Source organism: Heteronotia binoei, chromosome 6, assembly GCF_032191835.1.
Source record: "Heteronotia binoei isolate CCM8104 ecotype False Entrance Well chromosome 6, APGP_CSIRO_Hbin_v1, whole genome shotgun sequence".
Classification (NCBI taxonomy): domain Eukaryota; kingdom Metazoa; phylum Chordata; class Lepidosauria; order Squamata; family Gekkonidae; genus Heteronotia; species Heteronotia binoei.
The window spans coordinates 10,540,077-10,564,179 of record NC_083228.1 but is presented as its reverse complement, the minus strand read 5'-3'; the positions used below and the strand labels follow the sequence as shown (position 1 = coordinate 10,564,179).

Below are 24,103 nucleotides of genomic sequence, written 5' to 3'. Positions count from 1 at the left end.
TTAATTCTGGATCATTTCGACCCGCTCAGCCTGGAGGAGGTTGACGGAATTCTCTCCTCTGCGCGCCCTACAACTTGTGATTTGGACCCATGCCCCTCCTGGCTAATTAAATCCTGCCTGAGGGAGCTTGAATGTCCTCTACGGGACATCATAAATAGATCCCTCTCGGAGGGGCGCTTCCCATCATCCCTGAAAGAGGCTTTGGTCCGACCCCTCTTGAAAAAAAGTACAGCAGACCCGGCCGAATTGGCAAACTACCGACCGGTCTCCAATTTACCGTTTTTAGGTAAAATGATAGAGAGGGCAGTGGCATCGCAGTTGCAGAGTTTTCTGGATGACGCTTCCATCCTAGACCCTTGCCAGTCCGGCTTTCGCCCGGGTCATGGGACGGAGACAGTACTGGTCGCCCTGGTAGATGATCTCCAACGGCATCTGGATCGGGGCGGTGCGGCGGTGCTGATGCTGTTAGATCTGTCGGCCGCGTTCGACACGGTCGACCATCGGCTACTGACCCACCGCCTCGCCGATATAGGGGTGAGGGGGTCTGCCCTACAATGGCTCTCCTCCTTCCTCGAGAATCGGGGACAAAGGGTGGCAATTGGTGGTGAGCGGTCCCGGAGGCGCACACTGGATTGTGGAGTGCCTCAAGGGGCAGTTCTCTCACCAATATTATTCAATATCTATATGCGCCCTCTTGCCCAGATTGCCAGGAGATATGGACTTGGGTGCCACCAATATGCAGATGACACCCAACTCTATCTGCTGATGGACGGCCGGCCTGGCTGCGTCCCTGAAAATTTAGACCGGGCCTTGCAGGACATGGCAATGTGGTTGAGGGGGAGCGGGCTGAAATTGAATCCAGCGAAGACAGAAGTCCTTTGTCTGGGTCGGGGCGCCCGGGAAGGGGAAATACCTCTCCCGGTCTTCGACGGGGCGCCGCTGAAAGCGGCGCACCGGGTCAGGAGTCTGGGAGTTCTACTGGAGCCTTCTTTATCAATGGAGGCCCAGATTGCAGCCACTTCCAAGTCAGCCTTTTTTCACCTGAGGCGGGCAAGGCAGTTGGCTCCCTTCCTAGAGCGCCAAGACCTGGCAACGGTACTTCACGCAACGGTCACCTCGAGACTGGATTACTGTAATGCCCTCTACATGGGGCTGCCTCTGTACCGAACCCGGAAGCTGCAGCTGGTGCAGAATGCAGCGGCCAGACTGTTGTTGGGGCTCCCTAAATGGGAGCACATACAGCCTGGGCTGCGCGAGCTGCACTGGCTGCCAGTTATATACCGGGTTCGTTACAAAGTGCTGGTCATTACCTTTAAAGCCCTATATGGTCGAGGACCTGTCTACCTTAGGGACCGTCTCTCCCCATACGAACCCCAGAGAGCACTGAGGTCAGCTGGAAAAAACTTGTTGACCACCCCCGGACCGAAAGAGGTGAAGCTGCAATGTACCCGTAACCGGGCCTTCTCCTCTGCAGCCCCGAACCTATGGAACCAACTTCCAGAGGAAATGCGGGCCCTGCGGGACCTTGAACAATTCCGCAGGGCCTGCAAGACCTTCCTCTTCCGACTGGCTTTCGCTGACGAAGAAAGAAATTGCTAATGACTACCGCCATTATAAAAGCACAACTAGCATTAGCACTTTTATTAACTTAATTAAGTGATTTTAAACCTATCAGAATTTTTAATGTTTAATGTTAATGTAACCTTGTCTTTTGTATAAGGGAAACTGAATGATGTTGTTAGCCGCCCTGAGCCTGCTCCGGCGGGGAGGGCGGGATATAAATAAAATTACCTACCATTACCTACCTACCTACAATATGTGTGGAAGGGCCACATGGGACTCCTGAGGCACAGTTTGACCAGCCATGTTATAAACTTTGTTCAAAATTAGTTTACTATCTGTTGAGTCAAGAAGCTCCAGTCATCTTTTCATCCAGGATGAGGGGCTAAGGTGTCTCTTAGCCTGGCAATCAGTATGTTTAGACTGCCTGTCTCTTGGGATGTAAGCTATTTTTCTAAGCAAAAGGGCACGGGCAAAGCAATGCCTATGAACAACTAGGCTACAAAGCCTTGTGGGAAGACGAACCAAAGAAGGGAACAAGAGGCTAATAAAAAATGAACCAGAGACAACTGAGGCCCACTCTCAGTTCCCATACAATTCTCCTGCATTCAGTGTAATGATTTTTCCTGCATATATGTACTTATAATTTTTGCAATTAAACAATTTAACCTGGGTCTTACGTTTTGTGGTGTCAGAACAAAGCAGGGACAACTCCTTGTAGCTGTGGAGTTTGTATGGAGGACAAAGATAACTGGGCTTCTTTTGCACTGCTAGACTATTATTTCTGGCAGCCTGCAGCTCCTTGGATGATACGTAAGTGACAGCACGAGGATTAAACGGATAGAAAAGCAAGAATTAAAGGGATATAAAAACAGCAATAGGATGTTTGGAGGTTAATTCGTAGGGCTGCCCTAAGTGACTTGACAGCAGTTGACACACACACAAAAGCGACAAGATTTTGTAGTGTAAATATTTCCTACTTTTCAAGTTACAGACGAGCCAAAAACCATAACCTTGATAACAATTCCTGGCACTGTTTCCCCTCCTCCCGGGAAGTCTCCGGGTAAATCCGGGGATTCCCCGACCCCGACAACTTGACATTCTACAAACTCAAAGCTCTAAGTGCTTGCCTTCGTAAAATGAACGATTGTTCTCCCTTCCCTTTCTGATACGATCTAAAATATTGGCGTGCGGTTCATTCAGACAGCCCATAATCACTTCTTGTGTCGCTCGGCAAAAGAACTCATGAAGCTGCCTTTTACTGAATCAGACTCTTGGTCCAAGATCAGGCCTGTCTACTTAGACTGGCAGGAGCTCTTCAGGGACTAAGGTGAAGATCTCACACCACCTGCTGCTTCGTCCTTTTAACTGAAGATGCCAAGGACTGAACCGGGGACCTTCTGTGTGCCAATATTCCACCACTGAGCCAGACCCCCTCCCTAAGACAAGATTAAGGCCAGCACAAATTGAGGGTTCGCAAAGGATTGCCAAGTCCCCACTGGCTGACAGCAGGGGACTTTTTTCATGAGCACATAGCGATGATGTCACCCCGAAGTGATATATTGCGCTGGGCATGGCGCATGGGGATACTCTAGGAAATCGCAGAAAATTCTATGGTTTTGCACTGGAACACTCTAGCAATTTGGGGAGAAACTTTATGGTACCATAGAGTTTCCCCAAAATTGCTAGTGCATCTCTGTATGAAATCATAGAGTTTTCCACGATTTCCTAGAGCATCCCTGCGCACCATAACTAGTGTGATACATCACTTCTGGGTGACATCATCATGCCATGCCATCATGCTGTCCATCGATGATGACCTCTTTGGTGAAATCAAAGTAGTTATATTCATTAAATGAAGATGTTACAGGTCCAAGACTTCATCTTGGTGAAACTGAGGCTCTCAGGCTCAAGACTACAATTATACCCTTGGGTTCAGACCGTTACAAGTTTGAAGCTCTAGGTGCTTTTTTGCTCTACCAGTGAAGCAACTCCCTACACACACACACACACACACGGTTCTCTGTTATCAGCTCCAGCTCTAGCGGGTTACTCAAAAGTGAAAGTCTCCAAGCCATGGCCTTCAACTCCAAACAGTGCCGTGCACCTAGGTTGATAAGGCAGCAAGCAGATTAAACAGCGATTGCCTTCTATGGGAGTTCTCACTACAGCATTGGCCTGAACTCAAAATGGATGCTCTTAGGGCAAGAAGCATTCTTGACAAAAGGAAGATAAAAGTGAACTATGTTTAAGGACAGAATTAGTGAAATTAAGAACATAAGAGAAGCCATATTGGATCAGGCCAATGGCCCATCCAGTCCAACACTCTGTGTCACACAGTGGCAAAAATTTTTATATATACACACACACTGTGGCTAATAGCCACTGATGGACCTCTGCTCCATATTTTTATCTAAACCCCTCTTAAAGGTGGCTATACTTGTGGCCGCCACCACATCCTGTGGCAGTGAATTCCACATGTTAATCACCCTTTGGGTGAAGAAGTACTTCCTTTTATCCGTTTTAACCTGTCTGTTCAGCAATTTCATCGAATGCCCACGAGTTCTTGTATTGTGAGAAAGGGAGAAAAGTACTTCTTTCTCTACTTTCTCCATCCCATGCATTATCTTGTAAACCTCTATTATGTCACCCCGCAGTCGACGTTTCTCCAAGCTAAAGAGTCCCAAGCGTTTCAACCTTTCTTCATAGGGAAAGTGCTCCAGCCCTTTAATCATTCTAGTTGCCCTTCTCTGGACTTTCTCCAATGCTATAATATCCTTTTTGAGGTGCGGCGACCAGAACTGCACACAGTACTCCAAATGAGACCGCACCATCGATTTATACAGGGGCATTTCCTTTTGGAAATCTTTGATTTGTTCCACCCTCCACTCTGAATCTCAGAGTAGCTCACAATCTCCTTTATCTCTCCCCACCCCCAGAACAGCACCCTGTGAGGTAGATGAGGCTGAGAGGGCTCTCCCAGAAACTGCCCTTTCAAGGACAAGCGCTGCGAGAGCTATGGCTGACCCAAGGCCATTCCAGCAGCTGCAAGTGGAGGAGTGGGGAATCAAACCCGCTTCGCCCAGATAAGAGTCTTAACTACTGCACCAAACTGGATCTAGACCCTGACCTTTTGTCTGTTTCATCCTATAAAAGAATTTCAAATCTTGTTCTGTATGGTAGTTTGATCTTTTCTTGCTTGCATCAGAAGGATCATCTTATTAAAACTGCATATTCTGGTAGCCTAAAGCCTTAAATGAATATTTTTCTCTCCCAGATACAACTTGGGAAAAGAGGGAGGGTTATATTTGTATTTGGAAACTCTCTTAACATTATCTTACTGGTGTTATAAGAAAATGGCACCCAAATGATCAGGGGTCCATGTTGAACTGGGTAATGCAATAACACGGATTAGTTCCTTGGATCATGTGGTTTTATTCCTCATTCCACCACTGCATGTCCTCAATACTAGAGGTACTGGTGTGGTAAATATCCACATGTTTTTCTATTACCGTTGTTACCTCCCCAAAATAGAATTCACTCACACTGAAGCATCTTTTAAAAACAAAATGCATGCATACTATGGAAGTAACATACAAATTGGACCTATGTCCTACTGTCTTCAAATTTATTCATGGAGGAGGTACAAGAATCGTAACTCATGGCCCCTGTTCTGGAATTTTGTGTCCCTTGCAGGATTTAAAACTTCACAAGCTTTACAAATAGATAATAAGGCCAGTTCCACACTAGACCTTTAATTCTGGCTTAGCCCTGTCCCCAAGCTGACATTCTACACTTGAATCATGGAATGGTAGAAACCAAATCTTATGAGTTTATGATGTGATTCTAGGGTAGGAAATCAGTTTGGGGACAGGGCTGAACCAGGATTAAAGGTCTGGTGAGGAGCTGGCTTTTCTGACATTGTATTTAGGTGGCACAGGTGTGCTTGCTCATTCTTGGGGGTCATATGGCAAGAATAACATTGTACAGTTGTTTGAAAGTGAGCCGGAAGATTTTCCAAAATAAATAACAACCTAGTGAGTGAAGTTCCGGGTATATGTTAGGCGTGAGGGCGTTTTAGACAATGAGGCAGTGAAAGATGGATAAGCGTTTTGTTCTGTCAGGAGAAGAATCCATCATCATATGCTAAAACTGTAAGATATTTATGTGACCCAAAAGTAAATGTTGCTGTATCAAATACAAGAACATCCCAACATTTCATATCTACTTATGAGGCTGGAGAAGGGATTGACTCCTGATTAGGTCAGTACTAGAGTATCTTCATGGACTTCCAGTCCATTTCTAAGACCCATTCTGAGTTGCAGTCTAAATATGTCACAGACTGCCTTTCCCTATACAATCATGTCCTCATGCCCCAATCCTCTATGGAAGCTCTGCTCTACCTCAGCAGGTCGATATGTGAAATGGGGCCTTTTGGTGGCGGTGCCCAGCCTCTGGAATCTTCTGCCCTAGGAGGCCCACTTAGCTCTCCTTCTCCTCAGATCCTCAGAGGCCAAGTCAAGTCACTAGTATTCCAGTGTGCTGTGGGTTTGTGCTGATGGCATATTGGATTGGGGGTGTGATTTGTGGCTGGTTTTACAAGAGATGTTTGCTTTATTTTGCTGGTTTGTTGTGGTACTGTTTTCATTTTAAGGTCTGGTTATACTTTATTCTTTTATTTGAGAGCCAGTTTGGTGTAGTGGTTAAGTCCGCAGACTTTTATCTGGGAGAACCGGGTTTGATTCCACACTCCTCCACTTGCAGCTGCTGGAATGGTCTTGGGTCAGCCATAGCTCTCGTAGGAGCTGTCCTTGAAAGGGCAGCAGCTGTGAGAGCTCTCTCAGCCCCACCCACCTCACAGGGTGTCTGTTGAGGGGTAAGAAGATAAAGGAGATTGTGAGCCGCTCTGAGACGCTGAGATTCGGAGTGGAGGGCAGGATATAAATCCAGTTATCATCATCTTCTTCTTCGTCGTATTTAGTCCCATTCTTAAATGTAGCTGATCCTTATTATCAGGGGTCGTTTTGCAGAAAAATAGGTGGTGGAGCTCATCCAGGGATTGTTATGCAGCTGCAATGCTATTCAATGGACAAGGATAATAATAATCATCTTCTTCTTCCTACTCCACCTCCTTCTCCTTCTTCTTATTCTTCCTGAGGCCTGACCTCCATGTCCCAGGACAGGGTGTCCTCATTGCTGTTCACTTCCAAGTAGGCTTCCAAGTCCCCAGTTCCCAGCAGGGGATCACCCAGTTTTACAGGCTTCCCCCCGCCCCCACAGCCACCTTGTACCTCTAGAGCTCCGACAGGTTTAGAAACCTGCAAACAGGTCCCGTTTTAAAATGTGTATGTTTGTGTGTGCCTTTAAAGTTGAGCAGGAAGCACTTCATGGGGAATGGTCAGCAGCACAGTTCTTCCATTTGTTTTGCTTTCGTTTTCAGAGCAAGTGTGTGTAAAAGAGAGCAGCTTGTAACCCCTGTTATTTTCAAATGTCGTTGTGGAGGAACCAGACCCAGTAAGTGTGTGTGTGAGAGAGAGAGGGGGGGGGGAGAGGGAGGGCTGCCAGTCCCCAGGTGGGGGCAGAGGATTCCCCGGTTTGGAGGCCCTCCCCCCGCTTTAGAAAGTGCAGGGGGGGGAGGGAAATGTCTACTGGGCACTCTATTATTCCCTATGGAGAACGATTCCCATAGGGAATAATCGGGAATTGACCTGCGGATATCTGGGACTCTGGGGGAGGGTGTTCTTTGAGGTAGAGGCACAAAATTTGCAGCATCTGATGCCTTTTCTCAAAACTCCCTCCAAGTTTCAAAAGGATTGAACCAAGGGGGTCAGTTCTATGAGCCCCCAAAGAAGGTGCCCCTATCCTTCGTCATTTCTAATGGAGGGAAGGCATTGAAAAGGTGTGCGGTCCCTTTCGATGTGATGCCCAGAACTCCCTTTGGAGTTCAATTGTACTCGTTCCAACCTTGCTCATGGCTCCACCCCCAATGTCTCCTGACCCCACCCCCAGATTCTCCTGGCTCCACCCCCAAAGTCCCCAGATATTTCTTGAATTGGACTTGGCAACCCTATTTCCAAGTGATGTAGTGACATTGGGCAAAACTCTATGATATAATTAGCTTAAAACCATAGAGTTTTACCCAAAAACCAGAATGTCGGGGCTTTTTTTTTGTAGCAGGAACAAAAAAAAAAGCCCTGGCTAGCCTGGGCCATTCAGGTCTGGAGGCCAGCATTAAACATTAGTATACTGTTGTGATTACACAGGATGAATCTACTGCGTATGCAATAATAATACAGCATTTATATAACGCATTTCAAGTGTTGAAAATGCTTATCTCCGTTATCTTTGCGACGGCTCTATAAGGCGAGTAGGCATTTCTTCTTTCCATGTAGCAGACAGGATCACTAAACTGGGAAAGCATTTTCTGAAAGGGAACGGCTTGATAAACAAGCTTTATGGTTGCCATAATGGGCAGATGATGGTCATTTAGCTATGAAAGATGAAAAAAGCTTTAGAGAAGAGCAATAAAAATATGCATTTCTCCATTCACAAATGAATGACTTTAGAAAGAAATAAACTTTATAGGCTGTCTTAGACAATGGGAACACCGTTTTATTTTGTATTATGTGTGAGATTGTGTATGTTTTTATTATACTGACCTTGCAAAACAGCTGTTAAAATCTGTACCATTTCCGATAAATAAAACCAACCATCTATAGCACCTTTGAATATTTTCCATTTGTTTTATGGGTGGATTTGTGCAGCGGTTTGGTTACTGAGGAGCCTCCTGACTTGCTCCCGACCATCTTATCCATTGTTCTGCATCAGGTCTCACTTTTATTTCTCTAACATAATATTCTACTTTTGGTTATTCAGGCAGAAGTAACAAACCAAGGACTTAATTCTATACAACATGATGGCTCTCGAACTATTGTTTAACCTTTTGTCCTCTGTACAGTTCCACACTTGGATTGCGCATGCACAGACTCACCATGGATAGACGTTTCTGGCACCAAAGAACCGCAGGAACACCCCCCACCCACTGAGCGAATGCAACAGCTTTTTCCCGCCTAAAGGTGTTGGCTTTGCGTGCTCTTTCATTTAATGTACTCAGTTATTTCAAGAATAGGAACTCCCCACTCTTTAATGCCACAAATAGCCTTGCTAGGAATCTTTTGTTGCTCGTTTGAACCCTTGGCTTAACTGGAAAACACAGGAAGTGGTCTCTTAGGAGAGCACTTGCTACCATTTCAAGTGAAGTAAGAACTTAAATTGGCCATTATGGATTCCTAGAGAGACTTCAAGCTATTGCTGAGGTCCTGGGATTAGAAATCAGGGCTTTTTATGAGCAGGAACGCAATGTGTGAAAGCCCTGTGTGAAACAGTGGACATCAGGGGGTGTGGCCATCAGGTGTGGCCCAGAGTTCCTGCTGGGCTTTTTCTACCAACCCCCCCCCCCCCACCTCACAGACATTATGCCGGCTGTTTCCATGATCTCATGTGAAAGCAGAATGGGGCAGGTATATTCCCTGGCTTCTCACACCCCTACACTTGCCATTCTCTCAGTCTCTCCCCACCTCAAGTCTCGTTGCTCAAGCAGTAGTGGGAAAAACTTTTTTTTTCTTTTTTAACCCAGTGGTGTCGCCAGGCCTCATTTCGGGCAGGAGCTCACAGGAGCGGAGCTCTGGAACTTCTAAATTTTATTGTGCTCTTCCTTCCTAACCCCCCCTCCCTCGCAATACTTGCTTCTGGGCTCCATTGTTCAAACTCCCTGTGAGAATTTTGCTGAATTCTAAAATTGGACAAACTTTCTAATATTTCCCCCACACACACACAAATGGGAAAACAACCAAAACATATAAAGTAGAGAGATGGAAATCTTCATAATGCCCTTGTGACCACAGAGGAGGAAATAATTTAGAAGTATGATGAGAGTAAGGTTTTATTACAACAATTATACGGCAAGAAGCATATTAAGGAAGATGCTGAGCTGATGTAGTTTAGTCCACCTTCTGGTGATGTCAGGGGTGTGTGGCATATGCAAATGAGTCGTGCTAATGAGCTCCTGCACCCCCTTTTCTATAAAATAATAACATTTATAATAATAACATTTTATTTAAATGACCTCTGAGCGTCGTATATACTGTTAGATCACTTCCTGTCAAAACCCAGAAGTGATAGAGGGTAGCTATAGGAATCACTGGAAACTCTTTATCATGTTACATTATTTTATTTCTTCATGTGATATCTGTCCCGCCCTCCCCACTGGAGCAGGCTCATTGCAGCCTCCACATCTCCAGTTTGGTGTAGCAGTTAAGTGGGCGGACTCTTATCTGGGAGAACCGGGTTTGATTCCCCACTCCTCCTTGGGTCAGCCATAGCTGTCTCAGGAGTTGTCCTTGAAAGGGCAGCTGCTGTGAGAGCCCTCTCAGCCCCATCCACCTCACAGAGTGTCTGTTGTGAGGAAAGAAGATAAAGGAGATTGTAAGCTGCTCTGAGTCTCTGACACAGAGAGAAGGGCGGGGTATAAATCTGCACTGCTACTACTTCTACTTCTGCTTTTTTTTCTTCTTCCCTGCCCCCAAACCTCCCAGCAGCTGCATGGCCTGGCAACCCTAGACACACTTCTCCCATAGAGCCATCTGGGCCCCAATAATTTTGCACCCCCAGTTCCCCTTCTCACAAGCCCTGGCATCACCATACAATGAGCAGATTTTGTGTGTGTGTGTGTGTGTGTGTAATCCTTTCCTTCACCATGATGCAATTTAGAAACTTACTATGAACTAGAGATGGATTTGTGAAACATTCCGAGTCAGATGGATAATAATTCACAAACTATCAGCCGGTTCTCTGAACATGACTTGTCGTTCCATCTGCCATCCGTGTACATTTCTATGCAGTCCTCTTGTGCACTGTTTGGCTCCCCCGTTGCCCAGTTTGAGTACTGCATCGGTTCCCCACTCAAATGCTGAAAGGCACCTTCTGTCTCCTGGTCATTCATTCCAAGAAAGATGTATTTCCCGAGCTTTGCAGCTATTTTGGTCAGGGCGTTATTTTCATCAGCGCTTCTCGGAGAGGCAGTCTGGCCACCCAGATGGGAACAGGCTGCTCTGGAATTCTCATAATTGCCTTCAGCTCCTTTGGATACAAACAGTTTTTGTCCAACGCTTACGATGTGTGGGAAAACATGACCTAGAATGACTTGAAAAGAGATACAGTGAAGTTTAACTCTTCTACCTTTACATGTTGGGCACTTGCTCACTGCCTTCTCTGTTGTACTATTGGTGATACTATTGAGAGTCAGTTTGGTGTAGTGGTTAAGTGTGAAGACTCTTATCTGGGAGAACCAGGTTTGATTCACCACTCCACATGCACCTGCTGGAATGGCCTTGGGTCAGCCAGAGCTCTGGCAGAGGTTGTCCTTGAAAGGGCAGCTGCTGTGAGAGCCCTCTCCAGCCCCACCCACCTCACAGGGTGTCTTTTGTGGGGGGAGAAGATATAGGAGATTGTAAGCCGCTCCGAGTCTCTGATTCAGAGAGAAGGGCAGGGTATAAATCTGCAGTCTTCTATTCCAGAAAAAAAAAAATAGAAACAAAATCCAGCACTTCACAAGTAGGGCAGAAAACAAATTCATTTATTTTTATTTTATTTTAAAAGAACATATTTTAATTTGTTTTATAATAAACTGCAATGCGTGTGTTTGTGTTTCTTTGTGTGTAAAATGCTCTCAAGTTGCAACCAACTTATGGTGACTCCAGCAAGGGGCTTTCAAGGATGATGAGAAGCAGAGGTGGTCTGCCATTCCCTTCCCCTGCAGAGCCTTCTTTGGTGGGCCCCCATCCAAGTACCGACCCTGCTTAGCTTCCAACTTATGACCACCCCAGAAAGAGACTTTCTTGGCAAGTGAGAAACAGAGGCGGTTGGCCATTGCCTTCCTCTGCAGAGGCTTCCTTGGTGGTCTCCCATCCAAGTACTGACTCTGCTTAGCTTCCAACTTACAGCCACCCCTGCAAGGGGCTTTCAAGGCAAGTGAGAAGTAAAGGTGGTTGGCCATTGCCTTCCTCTGAAGAGGCTTCCTTTGTGGTCTTCCATCCAAGTACCAACCCTGCTTAGCTTCCAACTTATGGCCACCCTGGCAAGGAATTTTCAAGGCAAGTGAGAAGCAGAGGTGGTTGGCCATTACCTTCTTCTACAGAGACTTCCCTGGTGGTCTCTCATCCAAGTACCGACCCTGCTTAGCTTCCAACTTACGGCCACCCCAGCAAGGGGCTTTCAAGGCAAGTGAGAAGCAGAGGTGGCTGGCCTTTGCCTTCCTCTGCAGAGCCTTTCTTGGTGGTCTTCCATCCAAGCTTCTGAAAGGTGACGAGATTGCCCTCCCTCCCAATAAACTACAAGGCAACCCTTAACGATCACTTACATTACTAAATAGAACAATTTCCAGGACCGTATGTCAATAAATCTCATCAGAAGTATTTTTGGATCTCTGAAAAGACAGAAATTCATCATCCTAGTTTCTAGTACCACTTTATTCCAGAATTTTTGAACTGGAGGGCATGTCCGCATATTTAGAGTATGGAGAGCAGGCGTTCTTGGCAGGACCTGGCAGAGCTGAAGCCTGGAATGGCTCTGGTCTCTCTTGGATGCATATGGCGGCAAAGCGTCCCATCCCTCTTACCTTTGTGTGTTATGCTTGCAATTCCATGCAGCGCCTTCACCTGTTCTTGCAGGTCGTTAATGTGGGCATTGAGACGTTCAAGTTCTAAACCAAGGGCGAAACAACAATGTTATTCTTGTATTATCGTACAAACAGAAGGCAACATTTCATTGCTGTGCATAAACCCATTTATTTCAGTAAGCCTAAACGGGAGCCTCGTGGCACAGAGTGGCAAGCTGCTGTACTGCAGTCCACGCTCTGCTCACGACCTGAGTTCAATCCCGGCGGAAGCTGGGTTCAGGTAGCCGGCTCATGATTGACTCAGCCTTTCAGTTTAAACGTCGTGTCTTCTCTTCCCACCCTGTCTTTGCAGACTTTATTTTCATTTATATTATTTGTGAAGGTATTTAAACTTTTCTCCCTCAAGGGGGCCCAGAGCAGCCTTGTAAGGTAGGTTAGGCTGAGAGGGAATAACCGGTCCAAGACTATTCAACGAGGTTCATGGCAGCGAGGTTCACGCTAACAGCCACACCACACTGGCTCTGCCCTCTGTCTTCGCATACAAACTGTGCAGTCTGACTTCTTTATGAATTTTAGGCATGGAAATTAGACAAAATCCCATGATTCTTGCACACGCTTTTCTTTCAATAATTCTTACCACTGCCTCCGCTGTCCCCCTTTTGTCCTTTCTCACCCAGGTCTCCTTTAGTCCCAGAAGGTCCAGCTTTTCCTGGGATTCCCTGTGTTCCTCGTGATCCTGAGAAGTCATTAGATGAATGAGCCAAAAAAGAAAAACAAGCAAGGCAAACCATTTCTGGCCAGCTGTTTTGCCCTTATAGGTAAGAGTAAGCAACTGTACATCCACCCACCCATCCATCCATCCCACTCACCCATCTATCCATCCCATGCATCTATCCATCCCATCCATCCATCCATCCATCCATGGATTGAAACATCTGCATGTCAGGACCACTCAGGGCAAGGGTACAGGTTTATATAGACCTGGGAGAACTTCCACGTTGGCATGAAAACAAGATCTTTTACAAAAAAATGATATGACTATCAAAATGGCAACAGCCACCTGCACATGTGCAAACATCACAAGAAAAAAAGCATTCAGGTGGTATTACTCTTGCGGCAATGGCCATGTCCTTTCCCTGTGACTTAACAGCCTACAAACCGTGCATCAAATCTGTAGCTGCATAGATGTCCATGGCTAAATCACATGTACACTTCTTCATCTTGCCTGATAGTAAAATCTGTTGTTCAGAAATGTTCTATAGACAGTCATTTCTGGGATTAATATATTGGCTGTGAAGTGAATTATAAGAGCACCAATATTTTAGGGCCGTTAAATAAAAGGAATATTTAGACAATTCAAACATTTTCTGATAAGATAAATGGAAGGAGACAGAAGAGCATTTCTGATCAGCTTTGAGTTTTAGCATAGCTCCATCTCCCCACCCCGCCAAAAAAAAAATAACTTTTATTAAATCTTAAAAGTTGGATACAGTCAACAAGTATGCATTTTATGATGTATAATTACAGTATCAAATTTTAAAATATGTCTTCAGAAAAGTTAGTTTATACTACAGGCAGAGTTTACTTGCAAGTGTCTGGCCAAGCAAAACCTCTTCCTCTCCTATTTAATTATCTGGCACATCAGCATCTTCACAGGTTGATGTTGGGGTTCCTGAAGGCATTTGGGCCAAAAAAAGGTTGTGCTTCCGCATTCTTTAATACAAAGCGCTTGTTCCTTCTTATGCAATTGCAGTGGAGATACAGGATATAGAAGAATCCCTCTGTGGCTGTTTCTGTATTTCTGCTTCCCCCTTACCCTGCACATGTGCAAGGAATACATACCGGCACTCAGGGAAATGAGACTTTTTCATGTTCTATCACATTTGTTTGTTCATTAAAAATGTTTATATACTGCAGTTCTCTGGAGGGAAAAAGATCACCTATGGCAGTTTCCAATATTGAGAAAGAAGAAGATATTGGATTTATACCCTACCCTTCACTCTGACTCTCAAGAGTCTCAGAGCAGCTCACAATCTCCTTTGCCTTCCTCCCCCACAACAGACACCCTGTAAGGTGCGTGGGCCTGAGAGAGCTCTCACAGAAGCTGCCCTTTCAAGGACAACTCTTGTGAGATTTGACCTAAGGCCATTCCAGCAGCTGCAAGTGAAGGAGTGGGGAATCAAACCCGATTCTCCCAGATAAGAGTCCATGTACTTAACCACTATACCAAACTGACTCTCTCTCAAAAAAAGGCAGGGACCTCAGTGGGGTACACTACCCCAGAGTCCACAAGCTATTTTCTGTAGGCAAACTTTTCTCTGTAGTCGTAATAGTGGTAGGCTCTACCTATAAATTGGAAATCCTACATCAGATTAAAAAACTGTACACCTTTTCCACTGTATCAGTCTCTCCACCCTCGGGCTTCTGCTTTCCCTGGCTCAGTCAATCAGTTCCCCACCAGATGCTGTGCTGGTGCATTTTGACCCATGACTCCCTCCAATTCCCCCTGCATCTTCCTGATCTTGTTTTTTAAAGACCAAGAAGACATGGGGGAAATTGGAGGGAGACGCAAGTCAAAATGTGTACACACAGCAACTGGTGGTGAATCGATTGGTTGAGCCAGAGAAAGCAAAAGCCTGAGGGCAGAGCAACTGGAACTGCCGAAAAGGTTGTAGTCCTTTAGGCTAAAAGAGTGACTTCAGCTAAAAGAAGTATAAAACAGAGTTGGCTAGGAAAGCAGCTGAGCTGCAATAACGCCAATTCAGAGGGAAGATCACAATTAAAATGCCCGGGCTAATAAAATTTGTTGACCTAACACTAAAAAATATAAACATTCACTGCTGCGTGAAGTGGTGCCAGCTACAAGCACAGACAGCTTCAAGAGGACATTGGAGAAACATGTGGATCAGAGGTCCATCAGTAGCTATTAGTCATAAGGCATAGATGGAATACCATGTCTGAGGAAGTGATGCTCTTAGTGGTTGGGGGGGGCAACAGTGAGAGGGCTTCTAGAGTTTTGTCCATGTTGGTGGATCTCCTGATGGCGTCTTGGTTTTGGCCACTGCGTGACGTGGCTTCTCATCTGTTCTTATGTCTGGGGCTGTGATGCTTTGCATTAGTTATTCTTGAAGCCACAGCGGGAGGGCCTTGGAAGTTCTGGACCAGCTGGTGGACCTCCTAATGGCACCTGGGTTTCAGCCACTGTGTAACACAAAGTATTGGACCAGATGGGCTATTGGCCTGATCCAACATGGCTTCTAATACATTCTTAAGCATTCATTGTCAGGAAACAGGCCGAGGGAAGGCATTCTACAGATGAAGGGCTACAGCTGAGAAGGCCACAACTGAAGGGCTACAACTGAGAAGGCCATACAACTCAGAAGGCCATATTCTTTGTGGCTGCCCACCTTCCCTCCAAAGGCATCAGAGAGATTACAAAAGAATCACAGTTGATTAAGAAATAATCTTTCCTCCCTGCTGTGAATGCAAAACATTTCCCTTTAAGAACAGCGACGCCTTCCCCACACCATATACTTTTTAAAAAACTCATCCACAGTCTGCTAAGATTCTGCTTTTTCTGCCCACAGAAACAGACGAGTCTTGTACCTTGCTCTCCTTGTTCGCCTTTGGGGCCTTGCAGTCCATCTCTTCCTGGTAGTCCATGATTCCCAGGGATGCCCGGCAACCCAGCGGCAACCGAACACACATTTGCTTTCTCTCCACAGTTGCATGGCTCAGGGTCTGAGGATCTCACCAGTGCCGCTCCCAGGCCCAGCAGGAGGGTGAAGAGAGAAGGAAGCCGCATAGCTCAAAGGGCTAAGCCTGAGGGAAGAATAAGAGTAGCAACCTTACTGTTAGGCCTAGAGAGCCAGCGTGGCGTGGTGGTTAAGAGCAGCAGGCCCTAATCTGGAGAACCCCACTCATCCACATGAATAGGGTTGCCAAGTCTGACTCACAAAATATCTGGGGACTTTGGGGGTGGGGCCAGGAGACTTTCTCATTCCCTAAAATAAACAAATAAAAATACAGCAGTGCAGTTCCCCTGCATACAGTTTTCATTTCCTCATCTCCCAGCAGTTTATTATTTATTATTTATTACCTTTAATTTATACCCCGCCCTCTCCGCAAGCGGACTCAGGGCAGCTAACAGTCCAAATTTCAGACAATAAATACAAATTAAACAATCAAACAATAAACACTATTAAAACATTTTAAAACCATTTTACGGTGCTGTTAAATAACTACCTAGGCGGGATTGTCCTTTACTAACAGTTAAACCTGATAGTAGTTCCAACATCTCAGTAGTGTAGGTGGCAGTCCTTCCCAGTTTAAGTGCCAAGTGATCGACTGTATGTCCCCCCCCTCTCTCACACACACATACAGAGAGCTCACAAGTAGGATTGCCAACCTCCAGGTGTGACCTGGAGACCTCCTGGAATGACAGCTGATCTCAAGGAAACAGAGAAAAATTCCCTTGAAGCATGTGACTGCTTTGGAGGGTGGGCTGTATGGCATTATACCCCATGGAGGACCCCTCCCTTTCCCAAACCCATGCACCCAAATCTCCAGGAATTTCCCAAACCAGAGTTGGTATCATAAAAAGACAGACACCAATTTGCCAGTCTTTATATCCCGCTGGATCAGGCTTGTCCTTCCGTATCTGGTCCCACACAGAGGTAATAGAACCATGGTGTGATTCTTATTCCTCTCCTCTAGCCCAGTGGTCTTTAAGCTCCTAGGCTCAGAATTTATTCAGTTTAGTTCCTTATTGGTGATAGGGAAGTCATGCCTGATCCAAACCTCAAGGTAGGGACCTGGTGATAGCCTGCGGGGGAGGGGGGGTTGTAGCAGGAACTCCTTTGCATCTTAGGCCACACACCCCTAATGTAGCCAATCCTCCAAGAGCTTACAAAGCTCTTAGTACAGGGCCTCCTGCAAGCTCCAGGAGGATTGGCTGCATCAGGGGTGTGTGGCCTAATATGCAAAGGAGCTCCTGCTACAGAAAAAGTTCATATCCAGCCTACAGGGATCAGCTCCTCTGGAGAAAATGGATGCTTCGGAAGGTGGACTCTGGCATTACAACTCTGCTGAGGAGTGTAATGTAGAAATTTCAGCTTCAGAAGTAAATGAAACAACAAAGATAAAAGATAAAGATACATCCTTCGCTCTAAAAGATATCTACTACCACTAGGATTTCTATACTCTGATGTATCATTCCTGAAAGGATCCTTTGGCAACCTTCCCTCTGATACATGTTCCTACCTTGGCTGCTTTCTGGGGGCAAAAGACCAGCAGGTCCTCCTTTGCCCCCACCTCTGTCTCTCTTCCTCTCCTCTAACTGAACTCCACCTGTCTCAACAGCTCTAGAATTATCTAAACCTCACCAATCGGGTTGCAGCATTCCAAATCAACCTATCACATGCCAGGTGAGCGGTGGCCAATGGTTTCAAATCCACGTCTTCTACAGCCAATAGAAAAGTGATTCTCTAAACTTTTGTTTTCTTTTGCTGAGCTCAGCTGCATTTCTTCTCATTTTAAAGTCTGACGCTTGAACTAAAACCCTCTTACTGTCACCAAGTCCCCTGAACAGAATTAGAACAAGACATTAATCATATACTTTTCCTCTCAAAGAGTAATTAACACATGGAATTCACTGCCCTGCAGAGAGAAGAAGATATTGAATTTATATCCTGCCCTCCACTCCGAATCTCAGAGTTTCAGAGCAGCTCACAATCTCCTATATCGTCTCCCCCTCCCCACAAGAGACACCCTGTGAGGTGGGGGGGGGGGCTGAGAGGGCTCTCACAGCAGCTGCCCTTTCAAGGACAACACCTACGAAAGGAGAGTTGCCAATCCCCAGGTGGGGGCAGGGGATCCCTCGATTTGGAGACCCTCCCCCCGCTTCAGGGTCGTCAGAAAGCGGGGGGAGGGGAGGGAAATGTCTGCTGGGAACTCTGTTATTCCCTATGGAGATTTATTCCCATAGAAAATCATGGAGAATTGATCCGCGGGTATCTGGAGCTCTAGGGGAGGGGCTGTTATTTGGGGTAGAGGCACCAAATTTTCAATATAACATCTAGTGCCTCTCCCCAAAATACTCCCCAAGTTTCAAAAAGATTGGACCAGGGGGACCAATTCTATGAGCCCCAAAAGAAGGTACCCCTATTCTTCATTATTTCCTATGGAAGGAATTAAAAAGGTGTGCCTTCCCTTTAAATGTGATGGCCAGAACTCCCTTTGGAGTTCAATTATGCTTGTACCACCTTGATCTTGGCTCCACCCCTAATGTCTCCTGGCTCCACCCCCAGAGTCTCCTGGCTCCACCCCCAAAGTCCCCAGATATTTCTTGAATTGGACTTGGCAACCCTATACAAAAGCTATGGCTGACCCAAGGCCATTCCAGCAGGTGCAAGTGGAGGAGTGGGGAATTAAACCCGGTTCACCCAGATAAGAATCCACGCACTTAACCACTACACCAAACTGGCTCTCTCAAGCTTCAAGAGGGGATTGGATAAACATACGGAGCAGGAGTTTGCCAGTAGCTAATCTGACAATGGGAAAGATTGGCTAAATTTACAAGTATTCAGGAATGAATTATTTAAGATCCTCTTTATTTTTTAAGAAAGGGGGCTCACAGATTGATATTATCAGGGCTTTTTTGGTAGGAAAAAGCCCAGCAGGAACTCATTTGCATATTAGGCCACACACCCCTGACACCAAGCCAGCTGGAATTGCATTCCTGTGCGTTCCTGCTCAAAAAAAGCCCTGGATATTACGGCATTCTATCATATCCCATATCTGAGCAATACTCCTCTGGTAGCAGCAATATCACTTGAAAAGATACTTACATTGCAAATATCTCTGTATGGCCTTGACGTTGTACCATGCGGAGAGCATGGTGTATCCTTATAAACTGGCTGCATTCAGCACGGCATAATTATGGACTTCAAATAGGGTTGCCAATCTCCAGGCAGGGCCTGGAGAACTCTACAGCCAACTTTCAGGCAATAGAGATCACTTCCCCTGGAAAGAGTGGCTGCTTTGGAGGGTGGGCTCTAGGGGTAGGGGTGTCGCGCTCATGAGGGCCAGATCAGACATAAATGAGACTTTGTTGGGCCGGGCTGGGCTGTGTCAGGCCGGGCCATGTGTGTGCTTATTTAAGATGAGGTAACAGATATAAACGTTTTAAAGGACACAGAGAAACACGACTAAAGTTTTTTTTTTTAAAAAAAAAACTTTAAATGTTAGCACTCGTTGGTCTTAAAGGTGCTTTCTTTGTATATTTTCCATGGGATCCAGGGAACTGGGCAAAGGAAGCGCTGGCTCTTTCCCTCCCTCCTCAGGGAACCAGGAGGGGGAGGAGCCTCAACCAGTGGAGAAAATTGAGGTTTTGCTTCGTAGCTCTGCCGTGCGATTGAGCAAGCCTTGCAAAGCAAGCTGAGATGCAGAAGGAAGCAAGAGAGAGGGAGAAGGAAGCAGATGACAGCCAGTTGCTCGGGAGCCTGATTCGTCCCTCGGGGTGCATGTTTGACACCCCTGCTCTATGGCATTAAACTGTACTGAGGTCCCTCCCCCCTGAACCCTCCTCTCCTGAGGTCCACCCCCCAAATCTCCAGGTATTTCCCCACTCAGAGCCGGCAACCCTAGTTTAAAAGCAGGGTTTGCCCTTTGGACATCTCAGAATCAATCTGCGGGTCAACCATTGTCAACAACAGACTAAGGGAGCTGTCTCTGTGAAGCAGTTCCCCACCACTGACTGCATAGCACAGAAACACAAGCCGGTCCAATATCAGCCTGCGCACAAACTTATTAGCTGAGATGCAACACAATTACATGCAACACAATTATATGGACCCTCCCCTGGGGTTGCCAAATCCAATTCAAGAAATGTCTGGGGAATTTGGGGGTGGAGCCAGGAGACATAGGGGTGGAACCATGAGCAAGGGTGGGACAAGCATCACTGAACTCCAAAGGGAGCTCTGGCTATCGCATTTAAAGGGACTACACTTTTTAAATACCTTCCCTCTCTTGGAAATAATGAAGGATAAGGCCACCTTCTTTGGGGGCTCATAGAATTGGACCCCCTGGTCCAATCTTTTTGAAACTTGGAGGATGTTTTGAGGAGAGGATGCTGTGCGGCAAATGCGGTGCCTCTACCCCAAAAAACAGCCCCCACAGAGCCCCAGTTAATTGCAGATTAATTCTCCTTTATACCCTATGGGAATCGGTCTCCATAGGGAATAATGGAGTGCCCAGCAGACATTTCCCTCCCCTGGTGACCCTGAAGCGGGGGGGGAGGGCCTCCAAACCGGGGGATCCCCTGCCCCCACCTGGGGATTGGCAACTCTAGCCTCCCCTGTCTGAATGTCCTTAACCCAACTTTCATTCGCGAAGCAGGACAGTCATAACGCCTTCAATATCTGCTTTATGCTGGAGTAATTCTGCTCAAGGTTGCACCGAATGGTGCCGTCGAACATTCCCCACATATGGAAGAAGTCGGTTTTGTGTCCCATTCCTATGTGCTGCTTTGGAGCTAAATGTAATCGGCCCGATCAAACTTGCTTTTGCAAAGTAGCACCATAAACAGAATTTATTTAGAACTGTGTGTTATTTGGCCTCATGATGGTTTAAAATAACAAACAGCGCCCCCCCCCCCTAAAGATCAGAGCCCAAGATTTCAACTATAACTACTGAATTCACCAGTAATTCTGAATAAATACATTTTCACGAAAATATAGAGTCCTTTGTGCTAAGAGCTGAAAGAAAATGGTTTATAAATTGCCACTCGCGCCCTGCCTTTCATGCCGAAGGAAAGCAGAAAATCCTACGGAGGGGAGATTTCATACTCTCAAAGGGCCTCTTTTCTCCCATTACGTGCTGTGGTTTGAAATGCTAAGCACTCCCAGGAACGAAATACGCAGCGACAATCACCAATGGGAAAATGGAAAGCGCTGAAATGCAAGCGTGTGCATTCCCAGCTGCGAGAAAAGGGTATATTTAGATAAAAGCATTGCAGAAATCCTTTAGTGCTTCCTGTTCCTTGAAGTTAACTTTTTTGTCGTGCTGTAAATCCCTAAGTAACACTAACGCACTTCTTTTAACTCTGACAAATGGAATGGAAAGGCCCAAGGATACCATAAACAGATGAGTGGGGTATAACATTGCTGTCATATCTATATCCTATTGTACAAAAAAAAAATGACATACCTTATGTAGTTGGGGGTCCTCTGTATGCTTTAGCAACATCTGAGTCCTTCACTATCTCCAAAATGCACCATGACGCCTTCCGCTTCTACCCACTAATTGTCTCTCGGTGGGAATTCCAGTGGAGCTCATCCCTTTATCTCGAGTGTTACGATCTGTGTACAGTTGACGTCAGAGTACCCTGAATATACTAAGTACACCGAGCGAGGCCGTGGCTCAGTGGAAGAGCTTCTGCTTTGCATGTCGAAGGTCCCAGGTCCAATTCTTGGCACCCCCAGTTGAAAAAGGGATCAGTATTTAGGTGATATGAAAGACCTAGGGTTGCCGGCTCCAATTCAAGAAATATCTGGGGACTTTGGGGGTGGAGCCAGGTGACTTTGGGGGTGGCGCCAGGAGCAAGGCTGTGACAAGCGCAACTGAACTCCAAAGGGAATTCTGGCCATCACATTTAAAGGGACCAAACACCTTTTAAATGCCTTCCCTCCATTGGAAATAACGGAGGATAGGGGCACCTTCTTTGGGGGCTCACTGAATTGAACCCCTGGTCCAATCTTTTTGAAACTCGGAGGGTGATTTGAGGATGCTATGCGACCAATTTGGTGCCTCTACCTCAAAAAAACCACCGCCCCCAGATACCTGCAGATCAGTTCTCCATTATACCCTAAGGGGATCAGTCTCCATAGGGAATAATGGAGTGCTCAGCAGACATTTCCCTCCAGCCCCACCCCACCCCACTTTCCAATGACCCTGAAGCAGGGGATGGCCTCCAATTGGAGGTTCCCTGCCCCAACTAGGGATTGCCAACCTTAGAAAGACCACTGAGACCCTGATAGAGTAGCCACTGTAAGGCAACTTCCTGTGAAACTGTACAGAGTGAGGGTGTCATGGTGGTGGGCTCTGATCATACGGTCGCCAGCTTCCAAGTGAGGATTGGAGATCTCCCACTATTACAACAAATTATCTCTATTACAAATTATCTCATGTGGAGATCAGTTCCCCTGGGGAAGAACGGCTGCTTTGGAGGGTGGATTCTATGGCATTATACCCTGTTGAGGTCCTTCCTCAAACCTCTGTCCTCCCCGGGTTCCACCCACAAAATCTCCAAGTATTTCCCTACCCAGATCTGGCAACCCTACCTGATCTCCACATTTTAACAAAAGAAGAGCCCGGCTGGATCAGACCAGTGGTCCATCTATTCCACCATCTTGTCTCACACAGTGGCCAGCCAGTTCCTCTGGAGAGCCAAAAACAAGGCATAGTGGCCAAAGCCTCCCCTTATGAACATATGAAACTGCCTTATACTGAATCAGACCCTCAGTCCATCAAAGTCAGTATTATCTATTCAGACTGGCAGCGGCTCTCCAGGGTCTCAAGCTGAGGTTTTTCACGCCTACTTGCCTGGACCCTCTTTAGTTGGAGATGCCGGGGATTGAACCTGGGACCTTCTGCTTACTAAGCAGATGCTCTACCACTGAGCCACCGTCCTTCCCTATGAGCCACTGTCCCTCCCCTTGACATTGCCTTGTAGAGAATTACTTTCTCTGATTATGGAGGTTCATTTATAGCATGGCTTGTGCACAGAAGCTGCATGTGTGCACATATGTATATATGTATATAAATGTATGTGTGTTACTTTACTCTGCTCTAGTAAGACCTCACCTGGAGTACTGTATTCAGTACTTTTTAAAAAGGATATAGACAAGCTAGAATGGGTCCAGAAGAGGGCAACGAAGATGGTGAGGGGTCTGGAGACCACGTCCTATGAAGAAAGGTTGAAGGAGCTGGGGATGTTTAGCCTGGAGAGGAGGCCGCTGAGAGGTGATATGATCACCATCTTCAAGTACTTGAAGGGCTGTCCTATAGAGGATGGTGTGGAATTGTTTTCTGTGGCCCCAGAAAGTAGGACCAGAATCAATGGGTTGAAATTAAATCAGAAGAGTTTCCGGCTCAACATTAGGAAGAACTTCCTGACCGTTAGAGCAGTTCCTCAGCAGAACAGGCTTCCTCAGGAGGTGGTGGGCTCTCCTTTCTTGGAGGTTTTTAAACAGAGGCTAGATGGCCTGACAGCAATGAAGATCCTGTGAATTTAGGGGGAGGTGTTTGTGAGTTTCCTGCATTGTGCAGGGCGTTGGACTAGATGACCCTGGAGGTCCCTTCCAACTCTATGATTCTGATATGTATACTATATATAAAGGTAAATGTAGTCCCCTGTGCAAGCACCAGTCGTTTTCGACTCTGGGGTGACGTAGCATCACAAAGTTTTCACACTAGACTTTTTTACGGGGTGGTTTGCCATTGCCTTTCCCAGTCATCTACACTTTCCCCTCAGCAAACTGGGTACTCATTTTAGTGACCTCGGAAGGATGGAAGGCCGAGGCAACCTCGAGCTGGCTTCCTGAACCCAGCTTCCGCCGGGATCAAACTCAGGTCATGAGCAGAGCTTAGGACTGCAGTACTGCAGATTTACATTCTGCACCATGAGGCTCTTACTATACCATATATAAATATAGATATATTTATATATCTATAAGAGCTCCATGGCACAGAGTGGTAAAGCTGCAGTACTGCAGTCGGAGCCCTCTGCTCACGACCTGTGTTCAATCCCAGTGGAAGCTGGTTCAGGTAGCCGGCTCCAGGTTGACTCAGCCTTCCATCCTTCCGAGG

At 46.3% G+C, this 24,103-nt stretch overlaps 1 protein-coding gene across 1 annotated transcript; it reads right to left on the bottom strand.

The window, feature by feature from the left end:
* Window positions 1–9,484: 9,484 nt before the first annotated feature.
* Window positions 9,485–21,643, bottom strand: LOC132573526 (pulmonary surfactant-associated protein D-like). Its single transcript, XM_060241036.1, has 5 exons — window positions 21,443–21,643; window positions 15,842–16,057; window positions 12,873–12,971; window positions 12,236–12,319; window positions 9,485–10,761 (listed from the first exon to the last, which is right to left on the bottom strand). The coding sequence occupies exons 2-5, from the start codon at window positions 16,038–16,040 to the stop codon at window positions 10,373–10,375; spliced, it is 771 nt and encodes a 256-aa protein (XP_060097019.1). The 5' UTR covers window positions 16,041–16,057; window positions 21,443–21,643; the 3' UTR covers window positions 9,485–10,372.
* Window positions 21,644–24,103: the final 2,460 nt, after the last annotated feature.

Excerpts from the sequence above, each read along its gene's own strand:
- LOC132573526 (XM_060241036.1), bottom strand. The coding sequence starts at position 16,040 with ATGCGGCTTCCTTCTCTCTTCACCCTCCTGCTGGGCCTGGGAGCGGCA. Across the intron at positions 12,972-15,841 it reads AGGCGAACAAGGAGAGCAAG|GATCACGAGGAACACAGGGA; the intron begins GTACAAGACTCG and ends ATGACTTCTCAG. Across the intron at positions 10,762-12,235 it reads TGCAAGCATAACACACAAAG|TCATTCTAGGTCATGTTTTC; the intron begins GTAAGAGGGATG and ends TCTCTTTTCAAG.